Source organism: Petromyzon marinus, chromosome 4, assembly GCF_048934315.1.
Source record: "Petromyzon marinus isolate PM22_M1 ecotype Great Lakes invasive population chromosome 4, UKy_Petmar_22M1.pri1.0, whole genome shotgun sequence".
Taxonomy (NCBI): Eukaryota; Metazoa; Chordata; class Hyperoartia; order Petromyzontiformes; family Petromyzontidae; genus Petromyzon; species Petromyzon marinus.
Genome location: NC_133670.1, coordinates 9,782,814 through 9,802,143, shown reverse-complemented (window position 1 = coordinate 9,802,143; position 19,330 = coordinate 9,782,814). Strand labels below are relative to the sequence as shown.

General features: G+C 41.5%; 1 protein-coding gene across 1 annotated transcript in view; it reads left to right on the top strand.

Annotated features, from left to right (window-relative positions):
- LOC116938752 (nck-associated protein 1) overlaps positions 1-19,330 on the top strand; it is a 130,165-nt gene that overhangs the window by 91,206 nt on the left and 19,629 nt on the right. Inside the window, exons 19-27 of the mRNA XM_032946334.2 lie at positions 101-240; positions 778-909; positions 1,985-2,203; positions 2,892-3,025; positions 6,389-6,486; positions 12,913-13,006; positions 16,072-16,154; positions 16,967-17,047; positions 17,540-17,633. Coding sequence (XP_032802225.1) covers positions 101-240; positions 778-909; positions 1,985-2,203; positions 2,892-3,025; positions 6,389-6,486; positions 12,913-13,006; positions 16,072-16,154; positions 16,967-17,047; positions 17,540-17,633 — 1,075 coding nt within the window. The remainder of the gene's footprint in view (positions 1-100; positions 241-777; positions 910-1,984; positions 2,204-2,891; positions 3,026-6,388; positions 6,487-12,912; positions 13,007-16,071; positions 16,155-16,966; positions 17,048-17,539; positions 17,634-19,330) is intronic.

Below are 19,330 nucleotides of genomic sequence, written 5' to 3'. Positions count from 1 at the left end.
TGACCATGCACGCTCGTGAATATCTTCAATCAACCCCTTGATGAACTGGCTCTCCTTGTTCTCATTTGTTCCCCGTTTCTTCTGTCCATTGGTCCTTCAGCTGCTGCCAAAGCATTCGGCCAAGACCATTAGCCAGGCTGTGACCAAGAAAGCCAAGAAGCAGGCGGCCAAGAAGAACGAGCCGGAGAAGGAGAAGCCAGGGGTGGAAAGCATGCGCAAGGACCGCCTCATCATCACCAGGTGAGAGTGTCCACCTAACGCCCTCACTGCCCTCTCGATACCCGGTCGTCCCACTCTTCACAGGACCTGGGTCCCCACTCTCAATCGTTGTGGTGATAGCCTCAGTGGATGTTGGACTGTTTGGGGCCACTTGCAGCAGTCAAGATTAAATCAAATTAATAACAATGTTTTTGATAGGTTGAGTTAACATCCGACTTTCAGGTTGTCAGATGAGAACTCTGACCAGAGCACCACCCAGCTGGAGACTCTATCATTCGCCGCGATGAAAGTAGACCTGACGTTGGGTACTTGCAAAAGATGTCCATTCATTATCAGCTTTCTGTTTAATTATGAGATTTAAAATTTAAAAAAACGATATTTAATCAGCCCTTTGTGATTTCATGTGCATTCAACACAGCTTCATTATTATTATTATGGCATGATGTACTTTCACACACTAAGTTTTTAGTATGCTGAGAGGCTGCATGAATTTGCACTTGCTGCATCCCCACTCGTTACGACCATTTTACAAATTACGTCTTTGTCACTTCACCGCAGCATGGACAAGCTGCACACGGCCTTGGCTGAGCTGTGCGTTGCCATCAACTACGTGCCGACCTTTCAGATATGGGAGCACACCTTCACGCCCAAGGAGTACCTCACCAGCCACTTGGAAGCCCGCTTCACCAAGTAAGGACAAGGCCTGCCTCTACATCCGTCCCGCGAATTGCGGTGTATGTGGCCTGTGTGCTCAACGGTTTGTTTGTCCACTGCCTCGCGCTTCGTGATGAGCGAGCGTAAACGCTTTGTGCTCATTAACTTAGCTCACCAGGAGCACGTCCGTGGTGTTTCTTTAAAACGTAGATGCCACCGGTGAAGGAGAAATAGAGCAGTAGACCACACGTTTTAAGCATTTCCTTTGCTGGGGTGTCTCAATTCAAATGCAGCAGAAATATAAAATGTGTCTTTCCTTACACTTAACTTCAGCTGTGTGGCCCACAATTATTTTATTGGCAAAAAAATAAATATCTAAAGTCCTCAACAACAAGGAAAAAAACCTCCCGAAAGCACTTGAAGGATCTGCAATCGTCAGAGGCAGCTCTCTGATATCCAGTTCCATTGGCCATTCTCTAACACGAGGGGTTGCACTGTGTTGCGAGAGATCTGAATGGATTATTTGTCTCATTACATGATTCCAATAGCACAATTGCAATAAAATTGGGGGAATTTTTTTTTAAAATGAATTGTAATAAAAGTATTAAATTGTAGTATTGTGGTAAGTTGGGCTGTTATTGGTGACACATGCAGCTTATGTTGTGATTGTGCAGGACTGGGGAAGGCTACTTGTGTTATTGAGGCGAGATTCACAACCTGTAGGACTCTGAGGTGGTCAGTATGTATCTAAGTAATCTCATTGTATATAACTTTTATATATATTTGTCCCCCAATGTAATTCAAATGTGCTATTGACATCATGCCGTGAGAAGAAGAATCTATTTGTAAATCTCGGAGTTTTTGTGTGTGCAGTCATTGGTGACTGGGCTAAGACCATCAACTCACTACACTTGAGAACCTGGATTCGAACCCATGCCCTCAATGGTGCTGGCCCAATGCTCTGAGCCACTTGCTGTTGTCCGTTTGCGAGTTTTATTTGCTCACGTGCGTGAATTTTGTTCTGAATGCATTGGTATCATCTTGTGTATCAGAATACTCAATAAGGTATTCACCAAACATTGCGATTGTTTCTTTTTTTGTATTATTGCAGGTCCATTGTGGGAATGACCATGTACAACCAGACCACACAGGACATTAACAAGCCCTCAGAGCTCCTGAACAGTGTGAAGGCCTACATGTCTGTGCTGCAGGGGCTAGAGGACTTTGTTCACATTGATATCACTCGGGTCTTCAACAATGTGCTTCTGCAGCAGACTCAGCCTATGGACAGCCACGGAGAGCCCACCATCACCTCTCTCTACAGCAACTGGTGGGTGCATAGGACGCTGCACATGCCCGTGAGAGAGGCTTTCTGCAGTTGGCCAAGGGGTGCGGGTTTTTTTCAAAGTGAATGTAGTTTCAAAGCAAAAAAAAACCGTACACTTACATTGACTGTGTTTCCATGAAGAAATTGGAGAAACTACTCAACTAACTCAAATTAAAATTGCCTCATGTTTAGTTGGGAAAGCTGCGCATGTGGGAGTTTTCATGATTCGCTGTAAATCATCGCGCGTTACTTACATCTACCTCATTCGCTTTACCCTAAATTCGATTGTTACAATTATTATAAACGATTTAGATTTAAAGCTTTCGTGACTGCAGGGATTCATATTCTTGGTTCTTTCGGTAAAGTCGCGTAGAAAGGAAACAATAAAATAATAAAAATTTAACATAATAAAATTCTCACGACGTTTCGGCCACAAGTGCCACTCCATGGGGAGCCAACTGTGGCCATGCGACGGTTAGATTGTCCCCCACCATGGGAATGTGGAATCTCCTCTGCTGTCTAAGGGGCACAACAAGAGATAACAGCTACCCTCATGCTCATTTGAGAACAGAAACACTTCGACTTTAATCTTCTTTTTGGTTTTTTTTCCCTGAAGATTTTTCGGAGGAAAAAAAAAAACCAACCACATGTAAATATCCCTTCTCCGCCCTGTCTTGGACATGTCTCACAGGTACCTGGAGGCCCTGCTGAGGCAGGCCAGCAATGGTCTCATCGCATTCTCGCCTTCAATGAAGTCGTTCATCAACCTGCCCTCTGAGAACCACGACCTGCCCTTCAATGCAGAAGAGTATACTGACATCACAGGTGAACAGCGCCACAGTAGCGCCAGACGCGAGTGTGATCACATGATGCGTTGTTTGCGTGTAGAAAAATAACGTCTGAGAACAATATTTTTTTTAAAAATGTATTGTCCACTGCTTCCAGCTGACATATGTTCCGTCTGTGCCAGTTGAACACTGAAAGGTTCACGGACACCCACTGTATGAGCATTCGCCAGATACAATGTGCAATGCATTAACCATTGCGCCGATGCTCGACTGAAGAAAGGGTATTAATAGAAGTATAATGGCAGTGAAGCCACGATTGGAGAATTGTTTTATAATTTAAGTTTTGAAAGCTTGCCAAGTGGTAATTGTGTAAAGTCTGAGAATGTTGCATTGGCATTCACTGTACACTTACTCCAATGTAGCCAAAAGCAGCTGCATCACATACAGATCAACCGTTATGTGTTTCCATGTGGATAGTTAGGATTTAATTTGATCACAGGGCGAGCCAATGCACAAAAACATGTCAGCAGGGCATGTGTATGGAATAGAGAGGACTTTTGTTTAAAGCAAATGTCAGATATTTTAACATGACATCCAACTGTATCAGCAACTGAGAACTTTGTACAATATTAACGGTATTCATCTCAGAAATGTCATGCATATATTTTTTCCTTGTCGTATTTGTTTTGTTATTTTTGTCAAAAATTTTGCGTGAAAAAAAAACAGTAAACTAGAGTTAAATTCCTTTTATTTGCAAAAGGTGTGGATTGCAGAGGAAGAACTGGAAACTTTAAATTAAAGGCATATGGGAATGCTGATTATTGTTACCGAGTTCCATATTGAGTTATTTAATGCATCACCAATACCATGCATGGAATTATACATTGTCAATAGTGTCCCCACATGCCCCAGCCATCACTAATTCATTCATTCTTTGTTGTAGTATCCTTGAACGCCTCTCATGAATAGCTTTGTAGTACAGATGTAAATGTATGTATGTTGAACGTCTCTCGCACCGTACGCAGGCAACCATATTAACCCGAGGTGCGGAATCATCCAGTCCTGTGCTTTTTTCATGTATTTGTATAATGTTATATCAATGTGCAAGGTGTACACAAAGGCATCATCCATTTTTTAAGATTCATAATTAGGCAACAGTTTAAACTGCATGCTCGAATTCTTGTGATTATGTGAATAATAACGTGTTTTGAAAAAAAAGAATGTAAGTGGTCTTCAACAACACACAACAAATAATGATAAACAATCCCATTGGTGAACACCTTACACTGTCTCACGTCTCAATATGATGTGCATTTCCAACGTTGTGGCAAACACAAGAAAGGTTTACATATATACCATAACTGCATTATGCCAAGTGTGTGCATGTGCAGTTATATTGACCCAGCTCAAACCTCTGCCAAATTAATAATTGATTAATAATGGATGATATCTCATTGGACAACCCTGTGTAGCTTGTGTAAGTGTACATTTTCCGTGAGGATTTGTATAATTCTTTTGCTTCAAAACATAGCTTCGTTACAACCACCTGCTGATACCGATTCCAAGAATGAATGATGTTTTACCAAAGGCAATTTAGCATGCATTGGTTTGCAGCGAAGGTTTGTTTATGTAGAACAGGGAGAGGTCTGTAGTCCCTGTGGGGCGTAATATACACAGGTTTCACATCTCACACGCACGTGTGGATGGTAAGCGATGGCATGTTGGTAGCTGTACGGAAGTGGTCATCCATTATTGTGCCGTGTATATATATTTTAACAGTTTTTACAGAGGCGGTACTTACACGCGATAATGTATCTTGTAGCCACGAATCTAAACTTTACATGAAATAATGACAAACCTGACATTGCACAGTTTCAGATGTCAGTGGATGAAATGGCTTAGTAAAGCAAAATGATGACGATGGTTATTAAAGTAGCATTCCACCGAGTGCATTTCCAATCGCAGGATTGTCTCCTTTTTCACTCGGGGTGAGCAGAACGGATTCTTAAAATGATTGCTCTTGAACATGTTGTTTAGGCATTAAATGATTAAAAAGGCTTTACCCTTTCTGGTATAAAAACAGGAGGTGTTAAGATGCTCAAACACCACGTAGACACCTATTGCAAGGCACCAAGTCTGCATGAACCACACATGTGGTAAAACATGGAAACATATATGCTTTCAGAATGTATGCACTGTCCTTAAAACGGATTGGCCTATCCATTAAATATGCCGACAAAGTAAACGTGGTCAAGCCAATGTGTTGCATTTGGCTTTTGTTCGGCAGAAATGTTCGTGAAGTAAATTTTTCATTGTGTGTAATTAATTTTAAATAGTTAAACAGGAAGACCTCGTAGAATGTGTGGGGGGTTACGTTCCTGGGAAATGCCGTGTTGGGCAAAACCTTGTTCGACAAAAAATGGAGCTTGTGGGAAAAATAGGATTGTGTGTTCCTGGGTCCGAAACTATCACCCCCCTTACTTTGTTTGACTAATTCTACAGCATTCCTTGTGTGCGTACACTTTATTTTTCAATTCCACCTCAACACAAAACCCCTGTCTCTATTCCTCTTTCCGCACCGTGGCACTTAACACCCGATGCTTGCCCCTGACACTGTCACTTGAACATGTTGATGATATTTTGATTCTTGTTTTATATATATATTTTATTATTTTGTTGTTTCTCTTCAACGTGACTTTACCGAAAAAAACTAAGAATATGTTGATGATAATTCACCATCGAGGTGTCTGTCTGACTGATGTCCTCAACGAGTGGATGGCTGCATGCATGCGGCAATCTATGAACATTTGCGTTGTGCAAATGTATCGAGTGTGTTACATTATCAGACCAAAAACATACATGGTAAATACATCGTTCTCACACCTTACAATGGATGCAGCGCTCAGTGCACTACGTTGCGATGCGGAGATAGTAATCTATATTTTGCAGAGCGTTGACTGTTACCTCGAAATCTGCCTGGGGTTATCTCCAGATAATCTGGTGTCCTCTCACATGCCAAACAATCATTAATGGATTTGGCCAAACATCCTTTAGGGACCTCCTGAATCTCAGTGATCTTTTCCTGGGAAATAATTGGAATTTATGTTATAATTATATGTTAAAAACAAATACTAAGTTGTCTTGGGGAGAACTCTTCACTAGAAAGGATGATGGCCCATGGGCACGAGATACGAATTGGGGCATCACATAACCATGAGAGATGGCGACGGCACAGCGAGGCCTCAATATAGCAGGGAATATGCAAATCCGATGATGATGATGATGAATTGTGGCCATGGTGAGACCGTTTTGGAAAACATCAACACATTCCCCTTGAGCATTTCCTGTGGTTTTGTGTATTCTAATGTAGAGAGGTGCACGTGTATGTTGCTGTGCACAGAGATGCGTGCCTTGGCTGACCTGATGGGACCCTATGGCATCAAGTTCCTGAATGAGAACCTGATGTGGCACATCTCTTCCCAGGTCACTGAACTCAAGGTGGGTACTTAGAATGACGTGTGTCAGCTCACATTGCTTAAACACTCCCAGGTAAATCCATCCTCTAAGGTTGGTGAGTCATACAGCTCATCATCGCCGAGCTTTCACCATTATCACTCACTGTGTCGGTGTAACATTCTGTTTCATTTAACGGGTTTTATGTTTTCAAATTCATTTGGAATCTTTATCAATCATATGCCATTTTTCGTGTTGAGTTTTGCATGTTGTATGCGAAAGACCTTTTCTTCCATCACGTCCGCACATATTGTATTAGAGAATGGCCTCGGATGTGAACACTACACAGGTGGTGCTCCTTTGTGTCCTTGAAATGATATTGGCTGCATGCGAATGCACCAGTGTGTTTATATTTTTATTTCTCGCAGCTCAGACGTGGGCACATTTTGGCGATCATGCTTTTTCAGACTTATTAACTCGCTACACTGGAGAACGTGAATTCATTATAGGGTAGTTGCCTGAGTGTGGACCTAGTGGTACAGTCCCAATTCAGTTCTGTTTCACAAGCCTCTGGGTCGTATTCTGTAAAATTCACTTCTTTTATTGTTATTTATTTTATGTCACCCGATGTGTACGGCATTTTATTTTGGCGCACCGATCGTGATAATACTACGCCGACTTCAGTCAATAAAAACTATTTTCCTTTTCAATGCACGAGGCTTTTAAACGCTTTGAGGCTTCTTAAAAAAAAACTTCATGGGGAATTGTACTTTTATAACTTTGTTTTGACATGGTCATGCCCAGTGCTTGTTTTCAGGTCAAGTGCTGTGTGAAATAACTGGCTCAGCGGGACTGCAGTTACAGCGTTAGCAGCGAGCTTTCAGCACCTCTTGAGAAATGCCGTGTTTTCCAGAAAAATTAAACGAGTTCTGTAGAGAATCGAGAAACGCTGCCGAGGTCTCCCGATGGCCCTGCTCCACTGGTGTTCAGGCTTCTGAGAAAACTCTCCCAACACTAACACATCTTAATATGACAAGCAATGTGTGTGGTTTTGATTAGGTCGGGTTATATTATTACTTTTTAAATGTATATATATATAAAAAGGTGATCATATTTAATTAATTACATTTACAATCTTAGTTTCACACTTTTATGTTTTGTACGCTGTAATTTTTCCTTGAGCGATTTTGTGCCACGTATCTTCTCCCCATATCTCTTCTCTTGGCAAAGTCTCTATTAAAATGGGCTCCCTGGCTTAAACAATTATTAGCTCGAGTTGACTTTCCATTACCGTGAACGTTACCACCTTTACAATTTTACATCTTGCCAGGCTTAGCTATGTGCATGTCCCTAAAACACAATTTCACAAGTACGTGACTTTACCGAAAGAACCAAGAATAAGTGCACGTAGCTCTAGAGTTTTTATATTGGTAACATTTTGTACTTAGAATGTCTGGTCACACTGTGGAAACGCTCTAGGAACGAAGTACTCCTGCACAGGTTCACATTTACCAGAACAACGTTAAGTGCTGATGGGGTCTTTTGTTGTTATCGCATTTTTCCTTCTTGCGTGATTAATTACTTAGTCGTCGTTGTCAAATTGCTCACTCTATGCAGGGTAAAATTCACTTTGACGTCATATGCACCTTGGTGTTGGGAGTAATATCACACCAAGGGAGTGTGGAGGGGTTCTTAAACATTCACTTGCCAAAGTAGTAGTGCGACGTCACCCTGTAGACGGTTGTGAGGCAGACTGCTGCTGCTGCTGTTGTCACACCACAAATAACAAAGAAAAAGTCCCAACACATTCATCCAAAAACAGATGTGGCCCTAAAAGGAAAAAAACATATCACAAGGCGACGTTTCAAACAATGGCCCTTCTTCATTGCACCTATACACAACATCACATAGCTGTGTACAACATATCATTACAAACAATATTCCATCATCATCTTAGTGAGTACCTTAAAGGGATTGACTTGTTCATGCATATTTGTGCAACAACCAGATATATCTTACGGAGGGACACAACTGGAAAACACAGCAGAATATGAGATAACAGAGCGATACTGTTTGTTCATGCGAAGGATCTGGGTGAATTGTTGCATCGGCCGACTGAGGGGTGGCAACAGCTTTCGACGACCTTCATCCAGCAGTGGATTGATCATGGCTGATGGTGATATTTGCTACATTAGTCGTACAGTTTAAAGTCCATGTGGGGGTCGACTTAGTCCGGCATTCATCTGAAATCAACAACATGAGCATAACTGTTGGAAAATAATAGTATTTGTCCAATAAAGAAAACTGCCCTTCCACAGAAATATGGAATTTTTCACCATTGGCTCAGGTCAGCCTATGAATGCCAGCCAACACTCGCATAATGAGTGAGACACTCGGCTTTAGCAGTAATCAATATGTTGCTGTCATTGTATTCCTTTTGGAGAGAGACAGCATCTTAAAATTCAAGGAAAAGTCAGACCATCTACAGAGAATTAAACTTGTTTTTATAAAATATTTTTTTTATATTTGTTCACTCGCATCGAAGGCGTTTTTTTATCAGACTTGGCAACCCTCCTTGGCTGTGCCACATTGTGTCTAGATGCCTTGACCATATCCAGTGAAAATTATCCAAGGTTGTTTACGTTACAGAAGGTCCCAAACTAACAAAAACAACCTCTATGAATTGCTCTCACTTTTTAGTTTATCATTAGTTCCCATTGCATATAAACACAGTGTAATACATTGCTTAGCTGTTTTTTTTTGTCCATGCACAGCCTAAACAATGCTCAGCGCTGCTTTCAAAACTTAAACACTGCTCGGCAGTAACCTTTAGCCTGAATACAAAGATCGGAGATGCATCATGGTGGTGTTGGCTTCAAATGTTTGCACTTTAGCAGAGGGCTTGACTCGCAATCAGGGGTCGACCTTGGCTCAGTATCCCTGAAGGTCGATAAAATAAGCACCTTGTTGTTGGCAGTAAATAGCAGTTGTCTTTTAGACTCCCATCACAGCAATGTAGTAATTTGGTACCACCAACTCTGGCCACCAGTGGAGATTAGCACTGCCTTATACCTAATTGAGCAGGGAGAGAGTTGAGTTCTTATTCTCATCGCATATCTGCAGGGGCAGTAATGTGTGGGAATGCAGCACCCGATATGGGCGTATGGCAGAAAAGCATCAGAGCCAGACTAGCGCATGACAGCTGTAGACATTTTTAGGGTTTCAATCGCAGTCAATTGGACCCTGAAAGAAAAACTGTAAAAAAAAAATGTATCGTATGACACAAAAAGCAATCTCAGAAAGGTACAGCGTGTGCTGCGGTGCCAACATTAACGAAGTGCGTTCATTGTTTAAAGGTTACATGATAACATTTCAAATGTGTTATACCACAAAGCTGAGGCTGCCACTCTGCTTAATCTACCATAATGTGAGAACACCTTAGGAAATGACAATGCCACGGCCTCTCCGCACGCACACAACGGATGGCATTTGAGCACAAAGCAGAGTTGCCGCTCCACCAAAGTCCCATCATCCATCTCGGGTGACCCGTGCTCGGCTTTGGACGCTCTGCGTCACGTTTTGACCTAAGGACTTCAGATGCGGGCCCAGCCGCGCTCGCCCAATAACAGCAGCAGCAGCAGTCACCGTGCCGCAGTGCCGTGTGGAGAGCCCCGCGCGTTGGCAAAAGCTGCTGCCTGTGTACGCACGCCGATCAGTTCCCGGCAGCGCCAAGCGAATTTGGGCATGGACCAAAATGCGTCGTGTGAAGTGGGCAATAGATAGATCCTGAACCTGTTGGTGGGGGGTTTTTTTTCCCCTCCACATGTAAACGGTGGTGTGAGCTCTTAATGCACACCACGGGAAAGTGGTTGTTGATTTGGTGATGCGTGAGAATTTAAATGTTTTTTTTTGTTGCGACTAACAAACTGCTGCTGGTACCAGCGCAGGTGTTAATGTAAAATGTTCTCGTTACGCAAACGGTTTATAAGAACGTCTTGTTATTTACATTTTAGTGATGCCGTTGTTTTTTTTATATTTAGGATTGAGAGTGCACCAATGATATTATAAATGATGTTTTTCAGTGGATCTCATCTTGGCTTCAGAGGCGTCTCTAACATTTATTTGAATAAGTTGCTTAAAACCTCACACTTCCATGCATCCCTTCCTCCTCATCTATATAAATAAAGACCTTAACCTCTATGTATCTCTCAAAAACCTCCAGGGTACTTCCCGACAAGGTAGAAAGCTGAAATTTGGTACATAGGTAGCTTTTATGACACAAACAACAAATCAGAAAATCGAGATTATTCATTTGAAGGCCCCCAAATCTCGATTTTAAGTGCCCCATAAACATGTTTGTGCGTGTCATTCAGAAACCGTTCAAAATATAACACTGCAGTTTTTTCGTTTGATGGAGCGTTAAACGGCAAATTAAATTAAAGTGAGAACTAATGTTCTCTCTTTGTTTTTTGAGATATTTTTTATTAAAGCGGTTTTGAATTAAACAAATCCGCATTTTATGATGTTCAAATTTAAATAATTCGAAAACGGTAAAAAATATATGAGCTTCCCCTGATAGAGTATTACGTTCATTCATTTTTGTTCTTTCTAATAAAAAAAGAATGTAATCTTTAAATTGAGCGGTTTCCGATGGGTACGTCTTAAAATAGAATAAGTTGAATCAATTCGTCAACACATTTTTTTAGCGAAAAAATACACATTTTTGGAGTAGCTACTGGTGTCTGATGGTAGATAAAAATTGTAACAAATCATATTAGCTTAATTATATTTATTGAAAACTTTTGCCTGGGGAAGACAGATTTTTATGAACTAGTATTATATATTCTTGGTTCTTTCGGTAAAGTCACAGCAAGAAAATGTTCTTGCTGTGACTTTAATACAAGCAATCATCATCATGATGATTGCTTGTATTGCAATCGAAACGTCGTGAGAATTTTATTGTTTTATATTTTTATTATTTTATTGTTTCCCTTCTATGTGACTTTACCGAAAGAACCAAGAATATGATTCCCTGCAGTCACGGAAGCTTTAAATCAAAATTTAGTATTATATAATGGAAAACTCCACCCTGTTAATATTGAACATTGAAGCCTGCATGAACTCGCTTTTGTATTGTGTCATTAATATATATTTTTATCATAACACTATGTACGTATCATTAAACTGGATTTTATACTGAATAGCAACATACCCCAGTGTGCCTAAAGACAAACTTTTCAATAATTGTCTCTTACCAGCTTTGTCATCAATTGAAAATATGAACATTCTCAAAGGCAATGGAACAAAAGCTGAAAACGATGTGATAATATAATCATTTTTCCAGGATAGCCACACTCAATCATAGGAATCATTTTCAGGAGGGTCCTGCGTTGGGTTTTTATGTTAAGATGTCAGCCAATGAATGAGTGTTTATACAAGTGGAAGGAAACCGGAGCACTTGGAGATAATCCTCGTGCGTGAGGTGGCAACACTATCCCCTTACAGATGGAAACAGGTGGCGATTATTCCATTTGCTGTACTGCCTTCTCCTGGCGAGCCAGGGTATGGCACCTTGATGCCACCAAGGAGGGAGTTTAGCATAATTTGTGCAATCCACCACCGGTGCTGGATTACAGACATGCGCCACCATTGCCCGGCAAAGAAGTAAAGATATATGGACAGATGCATGCTGGGAATTATAGTGAGGCAGAAAGAAAAACTGGTGAATCGGAGTACAGAGTCAATAGAACTAATGTCAAGTTAGTGGGCTTGGACAGAACACATTACTAGAAGGAATGTTGGCCAATTGAAGAGATGTGCTGATTGAATGGCAGCCAAAGGAGGCAGTTTGCTAGAGACAATGTCCACCTGTCCATTGGAGCATTGAGATAGATCAGCTTTTGTGCAGGAGCGAGATGGAGTGTGACATAGAGGGTTAATAAGGAACAGTGGAATTATGGGGAGCCCTTTATCCAGCAGTGGATCGATCATGGCTGGTGGCGAGATGTTAACTACCTTGTGAGTTATGCAGGAGTGCGTGGGTTTGATCCTGACCCTGATGCCTGCTCTATATTTGGAGTTTGCATGTTCCCCCTGTGATCGTGTCGATTTTTCTCCGGATCATACGTTTTCCCCTCCACATTCAGAGTATTTGGTTGCTATACATTTCCACATGATAGGCTACTTCGTTGAGCTTATTATTCGTGGCCAGGTCGCTTCTGAAAAAGAGCCGTATAGCCCAGTGTGGGCCTTACGTGGTAAAATAAAATATATCTATATATGGCGTAGTTCTATGTTGATTAATATATCTCAAGGGCTTGCTGGCAATTGGAGAGTTGCAGTGTGGTCATAAGCTAGATATAAAAGTGTAAAGAGAAACAAATTAACTACTCATTTTTATTCCAAAGCCATGATTATTCTACTTTCTGTATGGTGTGTGTGTGTGTGATAACTTGCATGCACTCTGTTCAGAAACTCGTGATGGAGAACATGGAAGTGCTGTCTCAGATGCGGACGAGCTTTGACAAGCCTGAGCAGATGGCATTGCTTTTCCGTCGGCTGACTTGTAAGTGTGACACCCCATCGCAGGGTTTCAGTGACTTTCCATCGTGAGGCCATTCACTGTGTTGGTGTGTACAATGCACATGATCTCTCCCAGGAGCTGAGCTATTTCCATTTGCTGTTAGAAACCCAGCTTGTCGGACAGTGAAATGCAGGATGGGGTTAAGGACCATGAACCTTTTTATCTAGGACGAAAATCGACTGTGGAACCTTACTATCCAGATTACCAACTGGAGAAAATGTTACCATCTAAAAAAAGTTAATATAGCAGCCAAGCTTTTAATGTTACAAATTGTCTAATTTAAACAAATTGCCAAAATCAGCTTTGCAGATCATGGTACTTTTTATCCGGATAATATTAAATGTAAATTGTTTTCTCAAATGTATTTGTTCTTCCATATCCTGCTGTTAATGTTTCCATTTATGGGTCCTGTTTACTCGTTTAAAAAAATTGTAATTGTAATAAGTTGAAGCGTGCATTCTACAGTGAATTTTTCACGTCATTATTAACATCTTTTTTATGTTTGCGTATTAAAACATTTAAGCGTCAACTAAAACAGACATTGCGGCTTGTATACGATAACTGGTTTATGTCACGTTACAACAGATCAAAGGAAATGTTCTGGATTTTTTCCATTTTGCTTTCTCCACGATTGGTACACAACTAAAGGAATCTGCCTGAGTTATATGTAAGTAAGATCTAGTGATTTTTCTTGCGTGGAAGAAAGATCTCCTGCCTTTCGTGTGCAAACAGCTTGGTGCCATGTTTATATTGGGTTTGAAAAATTTTGCTCTTGGAGTCCATGAACAATAGCTCTGGCATATGCTCAGATCTTAGATAATGTTGCCAATTTGCAGATAGCATTTTATATTTAAAGAACATCACATGACAGTAGTTGATGCACATGAGGGCCAATTGATCTTTTCGGGAAGTACATTTCGTTTTTTTATCGAAAGTGTTGCTGAACAGATTATCTTCCAACTCTCCATTACTGCTCTCTGAAATAACCTTTTTGGGGATTTAACCTGAGCAGAGTCAGCCTATTGACATACTTCCAACATTTTCAACATTCTGGCTATCATCACACCGTTTAAGCGATGGTAGCTCCGTCGTCCACATTTCTCCTTCTGCAATAGTTCTAGACTATAGCGGGGGATCAAAAACACCCCAATGCTTTCACATCCTGGTGAGTATGGGTTCACCATCTTGCATTCCTGTGTGAGGAGGTTAAGGAGTTTTCAACTGACCTGAGTAACTGGAGTGCAGAAATCGAAAAAGACTGGAAGCCATTTTAAAGTATAGCTGTCCCAAAAGGGGGGGGGGGGGCAATGTCCCCGTTTTGATTGTAGTGCAGCTGTCTTGGTACACAACACTAAACTATCTTTATTTTACCAGGTAAGGCCCACTGAGCTAAATAGCTCTTTTTTCAGAAGTGTCCTGGCCACAAATGATAGCTCAACGAAGTGGCTTATCACGTGGAAAAAAACGCCAAAGAGCGTGCACATTCTAATGGCCATTGAAAAAAAAACTGTCTGCCAATTTAACGGAGGCTGATTGTATTACGCTGAGCAGATGTATGTAATTTTCCAATATAGTGACCACATAAAGTGACTGCTAATATCAATGTAATGGATAGCACATTGAAAGTGGGGGGGTGCAGGGGAGTTTGAAAAGTACATTTTAATCAAATTATCTGAAACCACAAAAGACATGCTGAGAAAGAGTTTAGCTGAAAAGATGCTAAACAAAATATTGAATACACATAACTCTTTAAAACGATTAGGAAAATAAATTAACAAAAATACTCAGAACACGGCACAAACAGGTTTGAAGACGTCATAGCAAGCAATTTTTGTATAAAAGCACGATTGGCTCTTCACAAATGGTAACCTTAAGGGAGAAAGATGAAAACATAATGCATGATAGAGATCAAATTATAAAATGAGTGCAGTGATTGTTATGCAGATCTATATAGCAAATAAAAAACATCTCAAGAATTTAAATGTTTTCAGATGAAGAGGAGGAAGTTACAGATGTTGCATTTCAAGAAGTCTGCCCATCACAGTTTGCCCAATAGGAAAGCTCCTGGACCAGCTGATATAACTGTAGAAATCATCAGAAGTGGGGCCAGTTGTAGGAACAAAATTATCAGACATATTTAATAAATGTTCACACATAAATGAAATATAGTAAAGGCTCTCAAAGCTGGATTTGATACAGTCGGAAATCAGGGTAAGCCGGAAAGGCTAGGAAAATAAGTAAATTAATAACGTGTACGAAAAATTCCCGCAAATAAAACGCCGACAAGTAGGATTATATCTCTGTGGGGTTTTAATACCAATGCTACTGGACTCAGTTAGGTTTGGCACTGTGATCGGATATGTCTGTATAATTCTCTTTTTATGAAGATGCTTTGGGACTGTTAATACTCATAAAAGTCTGCATAAAGTTTTAACAAGTTAAGCGAAGTAAAAACTGTCCCTTAGCTCTTACTGATTTAGGATAACAACTGAGGTCAGATGTTCAGGTATCAAGTCGGCAGGACGAATGAAAGTAATGTAAGAACCCCAGAGATTAATATATCACAATAAAGGCTCATTGATAGGCTGTAGTGCATATGATCATCTACGAAATCGTAAGTTGTATGTGGATGGCTATAGGGTCGTTTAGATGCATGAAAGGTAACAGGGTCACGTTGAGGGGAGGGGGGAGGGCATGTGAGAATAACTAGAGTTTGAAAGGGGGAAGCCCCAAATTGCATGGAAGGAGACTGCCACTCGATTTTGTCTTGGGCCCAACGTTGGCTTTCTGTGGGCCTGATTTCGGCTTATTTTACCGTAGGAATTTCTGAGCAATGAAATCGAAGCAGTGGCGCTCACCCTCTGTGAAATTTGGTGTCTCTGGAGGCCTCCTTCATTGTCGGCATCCTTCCTGTAGTGGCGTGGTTTGGATGAGCACTGGGCCAGCCAAAGACAGTGGTAGGTAGTCTGACAGAAAAGTGTTTTTACGCTCGTGAAAACCAACTTCGCATTCAGACTTTTCTTAAATGCCTGTGATTTCTCCTGCAGCTGTCGACAGCCTCCTCAAGCGGATGACCATTATTGGGATGATTCTTTCTTTTCGTGCACTGGCACAGGAGGCTCTGAATGATGTAAGTGGTGCCATTGCATAATTTTACCAATCAAACCCACATTTACCCGCATTATGCACTGCCCTATTCAACCCCGTGCTACTTTTTGCATGGAGCCACAAGCCACGCATATTCTGGGCACTACTCGGTGATGCCACCGTGCAAGACTCAGCAAGGACACAAAAGACTCTTTAGCAATGTGTGTGACACTTATTATATTGCGCCATTGTCCACTGCCATGATTTTCCATCATGCGTGCCTGTAAATTTGGGTCCAATTAACTCGAGGTAAATGCTTCAGTGCTCATGCCCATGAGTGCAAATGAGAACATGGAGACCGCTAGGAGTGATTTGTAGCCAAAAACAGATTTATTTATTTTTAGTTCAGAGGGTCTGAGACAATCAGATTTGGAATTTTAAGCAGTTGTGAATCTGAGGTGGCAAAGTCATTAGCACGCGCCGCACTATGAACCTGGCGACCCGAGTTAAATTCCCAACCATGGCTAACATCAGTGGTAAGTGAAATCTGATCCGTAACCGGCTAGTAGACCCGTTCATCAACGTGAACTAACCACTTTGGCGAAAAATGGTCAAATAAACCCCATAACTGATACAGCATGGGGAGGCATTGATCAGTGATTTGGTAGAGTGCTACAAACTATAATTGCTATGAATCTGAGATACTGTATACATATTAAAGAGATCATCAGTGGAAGTAGTCGTATAAATGAACACAATTTTGACGTAATAGTCAAAGTCAGGTATGTTTCTAATTTATTGTGAAAGGTTGTAAGTTGAATCCATTTTGCACAATCACGTTTTTGTCTTTCTCAGGTATTGTCCAATCATATTCCATTTCTTTTGGGCTCAATAAAGGACTTTAAGGACCACATTCCTCGAGAGACGGACATCAAGGTATGAACTTATTTTCATTATCACCATTCAAATGAAATCACACCAGCAAATCAGTGTGTAATTATATCCAAAATTGCTGAGACTTTCCTGGGAAAGCAAGCTTATTAATAATAAAATAATAATATGCGACAAAGTCAAGTTATCTCCCTGGTCAATTGTGTGTGGCAATCATCTCCGCATTTACAATCCTAAGACAGGATTCAGTCTCTGTTGTGACCCACGACTCGTCATTTACCACAAGATGATGATCGTATTGACCTCGGAGACTTTATGGGCATAGTCGACCACAGACCAGGATTTGTCACTCGCAAACGTCCTGATGCATGGTTGGGCGCTTTGAACAAAAATCAACAACGCAACAAAGCGTGACATTGTTCAACGTAACCTTGGTTCGCTTGATGCAATCGCGATCGGCGACACCGCAAGTTAACAACGACGCAGGTATTGCCGACTAAGTTCGAATGACGAAACACCCCTCCCCTCCGCACCCAGGTGGCCATGAGTGTGTACGAGCTGTCGTCGGCAGCGGGCCTCGTGTGCGAGGTCGACCCAGCTCTGGTCATGGCGCTCTCCTCGCAGAAGGGAGGTGCGTCTCTCTCTCTCTCCTCGTTGATGTTGAGCGGTAGACAAATGTTGAGTGAGGGTTTGCACCGCACTCTGTGGGAATTGCGGTGTAAAAGCCCCGGTAAAAGGAAGTTGATCTCACCCTCTTGTGTTGCTACTCCCCCACCCTACTCACCCATCCCCTCACCCTGTCTACCCCCATACTCACCCACCCCTAAGAAATATAGACTCAAAATGTACACAGGATGCATAAATGTGCACCGCAGGGATTGCCTGAAATCTCTAAACAAGGCATGAACGCACATACACTCATACATGCGCACGTACATGAATGCATGCGTGTCCACAGACATGCTCGTACATGCACACACGCTCTTTGTCTGGTATGTACGGATACATCCCTGCAAGGGCACCATGAGCAGGCCGGTAATGATCAACCCCGTCTCGATTTGATTAAATTGCACAATTCGAGGTGGCGATTCAATCCAAGAATCGGTTGTTATTTGTTTCTGCATACGCATATATAATGGTGCATTCTAACACCCCCAGTGGCTCTATTGATTTGTGTGTATTGTATGTGTCCTACACAGAAGCAAACTGTGCTGAAAAAAACTCAACAACACTGATTAGAATGATCAAACAACCTCTTATGATCAATGCAGTGTGAGGAGAGTATTCATCCAGCAATGTACTATATTCACAAAGGGCCGTAGATTATGAATTACCATGCTCAGCCATGCTCAATCCCGCAATTGTATTAATGGCATCCTCAAGCCCTGACCATCTACCGAGGTCTTGCAATCTAGCGTTCCATCTCAACAGCTGCAAATGAGCTGATTTCATCGCTGCATCTCCATACTCGGCTCAATCTTGGGGAAATTATCTCATTTGGCTTGGGTAATTGAATTATCATTATTTAGGCATATAAAACCACAGAATCATTATTTTTCCTGGAGAAATCCGATGAGCTATGAAGCTTTTGTTCACAGATGTCCTTTTCACATTTTAAGGTTAATAAGAGCTGAATTCTGCTCCTTCAGGATTTCTATTTAGATGACCATTTCTCTCGAAAGTACCATCACTGTTGGTCCTTTGGAGAGACTGGCCCCTGCCATAGATAGGTATGCTGAATTCCCACCACTAGCTTCAGGCCACCAAGCAGGGAAAAGCATCACTCAATTCTCATTGCACCATGGACACACTTGACATAAATTCACTGGGAAAACAATGTGTTCAGGAACACACAAACACCTGCATCATGGTTCCTATCTTGACAACTCGCTTTTGTATTTTGCCAAAAACATGTCCGACCAATGCAACGGAGTCCGAATAACGGAGGCGCTTTTTAAACAGCTGAGACGTGCACCTTTGAAAATAATCCCGGGCTTATTTGTAAGTGAAACATAAAGTTATTCCTGCAAGACAACCGTGCCCAGCAAATTAGCTGCACGTGTGTGCTCGCGGGATTTTACGTGAATGTGCATTGTGGTGAAGGGTGTGAATGACATTACTTTTGGAATTGCTCCTTCCACGTGGAGCAGCAATGGGCGGGTGTTCTGCTGAGTGATTCAATAAGATGAGCTCTTAACAGATTGGAATGTCACGAGCAGCCTTGACCGGCATAGCTGGTTCCACTTAATATTGGCAAATGTTTACATAAATTGCCAAAGAAAAGGGCTCAAGATAAATGTGAGGAGAACAAACAGTAATTAAACAATT